General features: G+C 40.2%; 2 protein-coding genes across 3 annotated transcripts; one reads left to right on the plus strand and one right to left on the minus strand.

The window, feature by feature from the left end:
• Positions 1-2,579: 2,579 nt before the first annotated feature.
• On the plus strand, positions 2,580-9,645 carry nt5c1ab (5'-nucleotidase, cytosolic IAb). Its single transcript, XM_015970481.3, has 6 exons — positions 2,580-2,911; positions 5,014-5,181; positions 5,318-5,447; positions 7,788-7,910; positions 8,007-8,191; positions 8,441-9,645. The coding sequence occupies exons 1-6, from the start codon at positions 2,774-2,776 to the stop codon at positions 8,810-8,812; spliced, it is 1,116 nt and encodes a 371-aa protein (XP_015825967.1). The 5' UTR covers positions 2,580-2,773; the 3' UTR covers positions 8,813-9,645.
• Positions 9,646-9,928: 283 nt separating this feature from the next.
• Positions 9,929-11,093, minus strand: LOC107392596 (interferon alpha-inducible protein 27-like protein 2A). 2 transcript variants are annotated; one of them, XM_015970482.3, is made up of 4 exons: positions 10,954-11,093; positions 10,833-10,862; positions 10,595-10,756; positions 9,929-10,334 (listed from the first exon to the last, which is right to left on the minus strand). In XM_015970482.3, the coding sequence occupies exons 1-4, from the start codon at positions 10,958-10,960 to the stop codon at positions 10,249-10,251; spliced, it is 285 nt and encodes a 94-aa protein (XP_015825968.1). In that variant the 5' UTR covers positions 10,961-11,093; the 3' UTR covers positions 9,929-10,248. The 2 variants fall into 2 exon arrangements, with proteins under 2 accessions (XP_015825968.1, XP_054597492.1); XM_054741517.2 differs by lacking the exon at positions 10,833-10,862 and having other exon boundaries at positions 10,954-11,083.
• Positions 11,094-11,297: the final 204 nt, after the last annotated feature.

Here is an 11,297-nt window from a genome sequence, read left to right on the forward strand (position 1 = left end):
TTTTTTTATTCTGGTCAACTTTGACCCATTTATTTTACTTGGAGACTGAATTTCACTTCAGAATAAAAAATGTAATTATAGATTTGTTTAATTTTTTCCCAGACACAAAAATGATGCCAATTAGAAAAAGCTGGGGGAATTAAAGATTTAACATCCAAAAAACAAAAATGTCTCATTAGGTTAAAACAATGTCAATTCAAATAAACAAAATATTTAATCAGTTAATTCAAAGGCTTGAAATTACCAATAATTTGACAGAAATATGTTTTAGACAGTATACAAGTTTGTGAACTTTTGTTTCCACAAAGTACCTCTGAATGTATCTGATTACATTTCTATGGGAGTAAATCTATTTTGAAACCACAACATTTTAATCAGTCACAATGCCTCTATGTCTATTTCTTTGTGGAGTTTAAAGTTCACATTGAAAGTGTTAAAATAGGCTTTAGAACTTAAAACATGCACCCTGTGGGAACGTAGCTTCAGCATAATTAGATGTTTGTCAACTTTCACAGATTTTCATAGATTTTTGTCTGAATCTGTTAAAATAAATTCAGCTGCTTTAAGCAGAAAAAGCGATAAAAACATTACAACTCATCCAAATGTAAAAATGTGTTAAAGTTCAAAGAATAAGGTCAGATGCCGTTTGTGCGCACACGTGTGTGTGTGTGTGTGTGTGATATATTCATCTTTTACAGTCAGGGCCATAAATATTGGGACATCGACACAGTGCTAACATATTTGGCTCTATACACCACCACAGTGGATATCAAATGAAACGAACAAGACGTGCTTTAACTGCAGACTGTCAGCTTTTATTTGAGGGTATTCAGAATCAGGTGAACGTTGTAGGAATTACAGCAGTTTGCATATGTGCCTCCCACTTGTTAAGGGACCAAAAGTAATGGGACAGAATAAGAACCATAAATCAAACTCATACATTTCAATACTTGGTTGCAAATCCTTTGCAGTCAATTACAGCCTGAAGTCTGGAACACGTAGACATCACCAGACATTGGGTTTCATCCCTGGTGATGCTCTGCCAGGCCTCTACTGCAACAGTCTTCAGCTCCTGCTTGTTCCTGGGGCATTTTCCCTTCAGCTTTGTCTTCAGCAAGTGAAATGCACGCTCAATCGGATTCAGGTCAGGTGACTGAATTGGCCATTGCAAAACAGTCCACTTCTTTCCCTTCAAAAACTCTTTGGTTGCTTTTGCAGTATGCTTTGGGTCATTGTCCATCTTCACTGTGAAGCGCGTCCAATGAGTTCTGAGGCATTTGGCTGAATGTGAGCAGATAATATATCCCGAAACACTTCAGAATTCATCGTGCTGCTTTTGTCAGCAGTCACGTCATCAATAAATACAAGAGAACCAGTTCCACTGGCAGCCATACACGCCCACACCATGACACTTTTTATGTTTATGTTTATTTATTTATTTATTTGGCAGACGCTTTTATCCAAAGAGACTTACAATTTATAACCTATAGAGCATGTTGTGATCTGTGGGGGAAACCGGAGAACCCGGAGGAAACCCATGCATGCATGGGGAGAACACGCAACTCCACGCAGAAAGGCCACAGCCTAGTTTCGAACCTGCAACCTTCGTGCTGCGAGGCAACAGTGCTAACCACTGCGCCACCATGCAGCTTACACCATAGGGCTATTCATGCTTCAGTCTGAGTCACATCATGGAAATAAATGTTTTCTGCAGTCATAACATTTTATTTTGTTACCGGTATGCTTTTGTTTACCTCACACACAGTTTTTACTGCTTGATATGTTTGATGTGTTCACACGTGTCTGTTATCTTGCTGTCTGCTCAGTCTCACCCTCCCATCTGAAGCTCACAAACTGCCAGTTTGCTGGGATGAAAGCTGAGCTAACACCATTAATGATCATTTAACGCTCTTCAAAGCACAACACGAGCTTTCATCTGGTTCCTGCAGCACCCGCCTGCTTCTCTGTGCCACAGTCGGAGAGGGTGACAAATGTAATCTGACACCTTCACATTCAGCTTTCTGGAAATTAAGGGAGTGTGTGTTACTCTGACTCACCGATTGTTGCTAGGAGACGAGGATGATGCTTTCCAAGTGCTGAGGGAAATTAGAGACAACGACTCCATTTCCCAGAATTCCACGCAGGATTATGAAATAGTTTATAGGAAGTAGTAAAGGATACAGACGATATCATGAACCTTTGATGCAAAATCTAACATAAAAGGGTCAAAAATCATTTGTTTGAATTAGAAAACAAATCTTTAGACATTTTGACTGCATGTCTCTTTTCAGGACATCGTGACCCTAGACACACGGGCTGCTCTCGTCCAGCAGTGAGCAGCAGCCAGCTGTCAGATCGAATCAGGCTCTGTCGTGACTCCAGCGAGTCACACGGTGAAAGAGTTAAAAAGTGGGAGGATGCAAAGGAGATTGGAGTCAGTACAAAGTGTCCAAGAGAGGAAAGAGCAGCAGCACACAGGACCCGATCAGGGGGTTTCATCTGCAAGATGCTGCACGAAACCCCACAAGGTCACAGCTTGAATTTAGTCAGCATCTGCCTGCATCCTGCCTCTGATTTCCCAGCATCCCAGCCCAATTCTGGATCTTTTTGGCAGCCAACCGGGTGCCTCTGCAGTCATTTTGAGCTCATCTGTTGAGTGAAGCAGGACTGGATGTAATCTGTGGATTTCTGTGGGGATTTCTGTCATACGGGTGTTTAAAAGTGACCCATCGGGGGTGGAGGGTCTCAGTGTGATCCTGAAAAGAGCCTTAAGATGAGTCTGAACAGCAGCCAAACTCTGACAGTCAGCGGGCAGGATTTGGTGAGGAATGGCAGCAGCAGTGGCAGACCCCCTTGGGAAGAAGCTAGAGCAGCTCTGAAGCCCTCCACACCCACGAAGAAACCCCAACCAGTGAGTATCTCCATCTATCTGCATCTTCACCCTACCTACTGTTTTTCATTTAGCATCACAGCCCAGAGGTCTGCTCTAATCACAAGTGAAACATAAAGTTCTGTTAGTTTGTCCTGGGGCTTGATAATCTCACAGTAAAAGCTCTAAGCTGTGCTGCTGAGTGATGAATTATTTAAAAGCTTTGGCTCACTGATAATCTAACTACATAAAGATGAAGCAGGATGATCCATTGTGTCGGTTGGAAACCAAGGGTTCATGTTTCAGATCAGGTAGATGAAAAGACAATCAGGGAGCTGCCGAGGCTAAAAAAAACAACTTGTAGCTGCAGGGATGATGCTTAAAGACGAAATTTAAACGATCCTTTCTCTGGTTTTCCTCTTTTAAATTAAATTGATTTCAAATGTCTTTAAGGTCCATCGCCCTGCAGCTCTAAAGTTTAATAAACAAGCAAGATTGCATTTTAAAAATGTTTACAAATATAAACGTAAAATTCAAAGAGCATTTTCAATCCTCTCCTCCTAGATTTGTCACTTTGAACATCGTTTTATGAAAAGTGAACAAAAAGTGCATAAAGAGCTTTATATCTGTGGTTAGGTCTGATGTTTATCACATTTGAAGCAGTGAAAGGAAAAATTATGTAAGCATTTAAAATAACTATTATTACTGCAAATGCACAGAAATAATAATAATAATAATAAATAAATAGATTTTTGACCCGTCAAGGCTACAAAATTCCACTTTGTGCCTCATTACGAAAATAAAAAATTACATATTTTATGTTTTGTCCTTTTGGTAAAAACAACTGCAGTTCTTGAGAAATATGACTATATATACATATATATATATATATATATATATATATATATATATATAGTCATTGTATATAGTCATTGTATTTATATATATATATATATGTGTATATATATATATATATATATATATATATATATATATATATATTAGTGGTGTGCATCTCTACCTGCCTCACGATTCGATCCGATTCCGATTCCGATTATCTGCCTAAAGATTCGATTTGAGTCTGAAATGCATCACGATTCTTCACACAAAAATTTTCATGACTTAATAAAAGCAGTAGAATAGTTTTCAATTTCTTTTTGATTTCGAAATCCCTGAAAAACAGAACATTCATCTATTCACTATAGTGAGCAATAATGTTTAAAGTGTGCTGCCTATAGTTACTTAAATAATATAAGAAATAATGTTTTCGGTAGAGCAGCTTTAAGATAGAATATTACTGAACTTAAAAATAGTAAACAAATACTGTGTTAAGGGATTCTTTCACATCCAGGATCCCAAAACTGAAATTAGCCCAGACATCCGATTTAAATGAAACGGGTACATCTTTGATTACTGGTAATGTTGGACCTGTATACCTGTCCGCCTTTTCTGTTTTAAATTGGCGCTAGGGCAACGCAGTGCGCATGTCATTGCAACTCTGCCCCCAGAAGTAATTGTAAAACTTCAAAACTTTATTGTCCTCGCATAGACATAGGGAGAAAATCTCATTATGTCACGTTGCTGCATCGATGCGGAATCATGCACGGCTGAATCGCGATGCATCTTAGAATCGATCATTTTTCCCACCTCTAATATATATATATATATATATATATATATATATATATATATATATATATATATATATATATATATATATATATGCTAATTCTGAAGGTAAAAAGTTTTTTCTGGGGTTATAATAATAAAATGTGCATCTTTTCTTTATGGCGTGATTCAACAGTATTTTTACTTTGTGAATGCAAATGAACATAGATGTTTATCACCAGTTGAAGTGACATTTTGACTGCTCGTAAATTAAGCAGATCATCAAATAATTTAGAGGTTACAGTTGAATTAAATGCTCTTAAAATACAGTTAAATGGGAATATTACATTTTAATCACAGTCATTAGTTATTTTGTTTAAAATAAGAAGCCTAACCTTGTTTCAACCCGTAAAGAGTTAACAGGTTTCAGCCTCTGGTATGTGAGCCTGCTATCAGACTCTTGAAGAGGTGCCAGATGGGACAACCAGAACTGTTCTGTGGTCTAAATGTCACGGTTTGAACCGCTCACCCTCCAGCCCAAGCCGCAGAACGCCATCACCATCGCCGTGTCGTCCCGAGTCCTCTTCAACATGGAGAAGGAGCAGCAGATCTACGAGCAGCAAGGGATGGAGGAGTACATCAAGTACCAGGTGGCTCACGAGACCGAGCCGTTCAGCCCTGGACCGGCCTTCTCCTTCGTCAAGGTCAGAGGTTCCTGATGTGGAGAAACATGAACATCCAGAGGATTTCTGTGTTGTGTCTGTGGGGGCGGAGGATCAAACGTGGATGCTTTGTTTCTTTTGTTTTAACACAAATCTGTGTTTTTGGTCACGGTCCCAGGCTTTGGAGGCGGTCAACACCAAACTGAGGGAGCTTTATCCTGACAGTGAAGAGCTTTTCGATGTGGTTCTCATCACCAACAACCACGCCTACGTTGGCCTAAGACTCATCACCACCATCAATCATCACCGTAAGTCAACGAAGCCTCTGAGATACGTCGTCTTCATAATCTCAAACCCACCCTTTTGCGTTCTGTTGTGCTGCGTGGGTCTCTACTGCCTCCATTAAAACTCCAAACATGAACCAATTCATCTATTTTCTGTCAGTGTTTTCGGTTTTATGCACTATGAGTCTAAAACGAGCTGTTTCAAAAAGTCCCCGTTTGTGACATCACAAACCGGCACAATAGCATAAAACCACCTCCCACAAGCAAGAGAGACCTGCTGCCAGGGGGCAGCAGCTCTACTACAAGCCCCTCCCAGATATTGGAGCTGCTCAGCCTGAGCGGGTGGTGGTATCGGGGTGAGTGGGTGTGGCCAGTTCCGGTATGTGTTCTTACAGAGCCCAGAAACGGCTCATTCTGGAAGGTACTAGGAGTTATTTTGGTGCTTTAAAATAGGCTCTTAAAATAAAAACTTAAACAAGGGGTTATCTTTTCAGTTTATGTGGATTACAATATTTTATCCTGTGGGGAAAAAAACTCTTACACAAAAATACAAACATTGTTATGGCTCAGAGCCATTTGGGTTTTTCCCTGTGTGTGTGTGTGTGTGTGTGTGTGTGTGTGTGTGTGTGTGTGTGTGTGTGTGTGTGTGTGTGTGTGTGTGTGTGTGTGTGTGTGTGTGTGTGTGTGTGTGTGTGTGTGTGTGTGTGTGAGAGACGAGATGCAGCACCTGGCTCCAATCTCACTAGATTGCCTCCCGGTTAGATTCTCTCAGCTGATCCTGATGACCAGCAGCATAAAAGTCAGCCAGCCCTCAGTTCAGAGAGCTGCAGGCTATGGAGGTTCTCTCTGGTCTGTTGTTTCCTCAGCAGCTTTTTGTTTTGTTTTGTTTTGTTTTGTTTTGTTTTGTTAAGTTTTATGTAACAACTTTGGTGGGAGCTTAAAACTGTCTGTGTTTAACCGTTCGCCCCTTTTAGGGGTAAAGGACACTTTACCCCTTCGCTTGTTTTAATTAAGACATCACTCGGAAATTAGGAAAAATAATGTGATGGTCTTTCGTGGGTTTTGTATTAATTTGGTTAATATGAAAGTTTAGTTGTTACTCGTTTTGCGTTGCTGCTGATGTGTCTGGTTAATCTGTGTTTTGAGTTTATATTTATGTAAAGAAATGTTGTTTTGTTACTTTTAACATGAGAACGTGCGTCCTCATTGTTACCCCAGCCCCCCTAGACAGCCTGGATCGTAACAAACAATGACTTTGAAATTAATAATAATAAAAAAAAGTAATCCAGAAAAAATGTGTGTTGATAGATATTTATTTAGCAGCAAGAATCAACATTCTGGACCAGTTTAGCATTTTCTACCAAGTAAACGATTATTTATATTTCATTTTTCAGCACTTGCATGTTGATATCTGATCTGAATGGAGTAAAAATGAAGAAAAGTCTCCTAAACCAGAATAAAAACTTCTCAAAAACATCTTTCACATGATGCTTTTTTAAGCCACCCAGTCTTTTCATATCCTATGATGCTGCAAGGTAAATGAAATATTTAAACTCTCATTGCATCGGTTCACACCGGCAGGAATATTCTTTTTATTGCTTTTTTCATCATTTATTTCATCTATTTTTATGAGGAATTTAAACTTTTGTTTCCATGGCTTTGCTTCCAGTTTATTAATAAAACACATGAGAACCCTTGATGCAGATGTATGGGTTTATATTAACACATCTGCAGACAGTCTTTTTTCAAGGGGAGGAGTTTCAAAAAAAGCAACCCTCTGAACAGAATCCCAGCTGTGTTGGAGCAGACTGGAGATTAACCGGATGGTTTGGTTCTGCGGACAAGACAGATCATAACAAACAGATCAGTCCAGGGATTTAAATGGAGATTAAAAAGCTGCTTTCTGACCTTAAAGTGAAAAAATATGTAAAAATGCAGCATTGTGTCACAGCAAGACATGGGAAAACACTCATGTTAATATATTTCTTGGAAAAAGGTCTTTTCCACATCAACAGCTGGTCAGTGGCTCACAAAGTTGGGTTCGAGGTCCCGCTCTGGGTCGTCAGGGTCAGATCCTTAGATCTGCTTGTATTTTAGTTGGATGTGTCACTTTTATATCTGAAATGGGTTTCATCTGCTCCAAATGCTTTAATGATCACCCAGTTTTATTACCTATGTGTGACAGTGAGTGTCCTGTCACAGTGTCCCGATTGATCATGCGCCCTGGCTACTTAGCCAAGGGGATGTCCCTTTGGCTGACTGGTTAGAGCGTATGACTCTCACCCGGGAGTCTGGGGATCAAATCCCGCCCGGGCCCTCGTTTATCCACATATGCACTGTTTATTTTTTTCTCCTCTCTTGCAGAGTTAGTCATCGAGCGTTTCTGCATGACAGGAGGAAACAGTCCTATAGGCTACTTGAAGGCCTACCATACTAACCTTTACCTATCTGCTGACCCGGTTAAGGTCCACGAGGCTCTGGATGAAGGTGAGCATTGAGATAATCTCCGTCTGGATGAACAAACGGCTTCAGATGAGCAGATAAAATGGAAACTTTGTTTATTTTTAATATTGCGTGAACCAGGTATAGCAGCGGCCACCATGTTCACACCAGAGAAGATGACAGAAGTGTCGGAGACGCAGCTGCGCGTCGCCTTCGATGGCGACGCCGTTCTTTTCTCAGATGAGTCGGAGCAGATTTTCAAGGCCCACGGACTGGACAAGTTCTTTGAGCACGAGAAGACGCACGAGAACAAGCCTCTGGACCATGTAAAGTACACAAACTGGTGTTTTAGCTTTTTAATGCAAGTCACACCCAGACCAACATTTTTGGCTGAAAAACTTATAAACGAGTATCTGATAATACTTGTAGACACGTGTAGTCATTATTTTGGCATTTAATTAAAACTCTAAATTAAAAAATAAAAATGTTCTGCCTAAAACCGTCAGCAGAGAGGGTCAATGCTGCAGTGTCACCCTCTCAGTCCACCTGAAATAAAAGCACCTCTCACCCCACAGGGACCTCTGAAGGGCTTCCTGGAGGTTTTGGGGAGGCTGCAGAAGAAGTTTTATGCCAAAGGTCACCGAATGGACTGTCCCATCCGGACCTACTTGGTGACGGCTCGCAGCGCGGCCAGTTCTGGTGCCAGAGCTTTAAAAACTCTGCGCTCGTGGGGTCTGGAGATCGACGAGGCTCTGTTCCTGGCAGGAGCACCCAAGGGTCCGATGCTGGAGAAGATCAGGCCTCATATCTTCTTCGATGACCAGATGTTTCATGTGGAGGGGGCAGCGGAAATGGGGACGGTGGCATGCCACGTGCCCTATGGGATCGCCCAGAAGGTTCCAAGGAAAGGAGTAAAGGACAAAGAGACTTCTAGTGCAGTTAAGTAGCAGGGATGTTTCTGTGCAAGAGACACCAACCACGGGCATGTAGCTGCACAAAGAGTAAAAAATTACAGAAGAAATCATCTTTTGAGATGCAAGCTCACGCAAGTGCGCCATGCTTATTACCAAAAGCTAATTCTAGCAGCACTTTAGTATTATGTTAAATTATATTTATATAATTTTATTCATTTCTCCAGTCAACGGAAATCGGTTTAATGAAACAGGATTTGGAATGGCAGCTCGAAAGTAGGAGATGATTATGTAAATACTGTCATTATGGAAAAGACAGAAATATTTTTAATTAATTTATCAGGTTTATTAATTTTAAGTTAATGTTATTTTTTCATTCAAGTCTAAACACACGACCTTTTGGATTCAGAGCATAAAACATTGCATTTTTCTTTTTACAAAGCATGAGATTTTACTTTAATGGTTGTGAAATCATCACAAACATAGTTGGATCTTTATTGTTTCATTAGCAGCAGAAAATGTGTCTGATGTGGCAACAAGTGACTGTTTTACCCGGAAAAACGTGTTTTAAAAACATCTCAATTCCTCTAAAATAACGTATTTTCATTAAACCCCAAAAAGATTGGAAAGAAATTCAAAATTATGTTAAGAGGTTCAAAAATCTAGTGATTATTTTGAGTTATTTAGATGTAGAAAAAAAACTAAAAACTTTATTTGAATGAATTTCCATTTTTACGCAGATTTGAAGTGAAACTTGTGCCTTTTCACAATTTTCTCTTTTTTCGTACTTTATGCTTGTTATGTTGCTGATGGAGTCATGTAGGTGTTTGCATTTAAAAACAAAGAATAAACAACATTTTAATATCCGTTTCTGCTCCAATGTGCTAATATCCAACGTTTGCTCGCTGCTCGTTCCGGAGTGCTGAATGTTGTTATCAGCTGTGTGTGTCCAGTTCTGCACTTAATGTTTCATCACTTACGTCTGCGTGTGCTGAAGGTGGACAGATAAATAACTGTTCACTGTTTTAAGCTTGGAAATAAAAAGGAATCTTTGAACAGTGTTGCTGTTGTTGACCAGCCACACCTACTCTGCAGCTCTACCGCCACCTAGTGGCTGCAACTTGTACAGATGAAGGAAGGAAACGTCACAGCTGTTGTCAGCCTTTTTATTTAAATACAACACAAGAAATCAACAAAAGTTCTGCTGAAATATAATATTTCTGCCCAGCTGGATACAGTAAGTTTTATTTGTGAAACAAACCCAATAAAAACAATGGTGCTGCATTCAGAAACACACCTTTTTAAAACTAAAATAGCAGCCCTGAAACTTGTTAGAAAGGAACAATGATCTTAACAGATTATTATTTCTGTAACATGTAGTGAAAATCCAGAACCCCACTCACACACATCTAGATGAGAAAACACACACACACCTGCAGATTTAACAGATAGAAACAGGATTTCCTGATGTTTCAGACCATGGCGCTCGCCACCCATCCTGCCACTGCTCCAACTCCAGCCACAGCAGCTCCAGCTGCTCCAGACAAACCAGCTGCACCTAAAACAAATTTAACCTTAAAGAACCATCACCCTTTTAAAATAGAAAACACAAATAAAATAAAGAAGTAGAACACTTTTTGATGTCATGGGGCTGTGAAAGTGCTTGAAATGGGCTGTGACACCATCCATCACCAGGTTTTTGGGTTAGGAGTTAAAATAAGCTCAGGTTTACTTAAACCTAAGATTCAGTTTTGTTGAGGGCCCCTAGCATGAGCTGGATGTTATACTTTAATAAAACACGTGAAGATGTGGTTTTACCTGCTGACTGTAGAACAGCCACCAGACTTCCAGCTGCCACCGCTCCTCCGTTAGCGACGGCTGCGCTGGACATCATGCCTGCAGCGTAGGAGCCAGCTGCTATTCCAGCTGAGGTGAAACCAGCTCCTGCCAGGACAACGGGGGCTGCAACGAATAATGATGCTGCAGAGCAAACAAGCACAATAGGTTATCATTTTCAAAAGAAAAGGAAAACTAAGCAGTTAGAAGGATGCGTCACCTGCTCCTGCTGCAGCCGCCACAAGTGTGACTGAAACATAAATAAAACATCTCTGCTCAGCTGGCAGCTGCAGACACTTTATTCTAATAAATAAACATTTTATTATTAGTTATATACTTACGAGCCATGGTTATTTTTCAAACGTCCGAAAGGGTCCAGCTGCTTTCTCAGAGGATTTATTTGAAGTGAGAAGCTTCATGAGTGACTCAGCTTTGTATAGGCCACGTTAAGTTTCATTTCTCCAGAAACACAACTACTGTATTCCCCTCCCCCTGCTTTAGGGACCGTCAACAAACATTCACAGCCTGACGTAAGAGCGAGCAGAGCAACTAAAATGCTGCTTGGAAATGAACAAGCCTCCGGAACGAGCTGCACTGTTAGACTTTGCTGGCATTTGCTAGTATATTACTGTAAAATCAACAGTAAAATACCTGTAAAAGCGTTTGCAGTGTAGTACTGTAACTT

This window comes from Nothobranchius furzeri, chromosome 18 (assembly GCF_043380555.1).
Source record: "Nothobranchius furzeri strain GRZ-AD chromosome 18, NfurGRZ-RIMD1, whole genome shotgun sequence".
Taxonomy (NCBI): domain Eukaryota; kingdom Metazoa; phylum Chordata; class Actinopteri; order Cyprinodontiformes; family Nothobranchiidae; genus Nothobranchius; species Nothobranchius furzeri.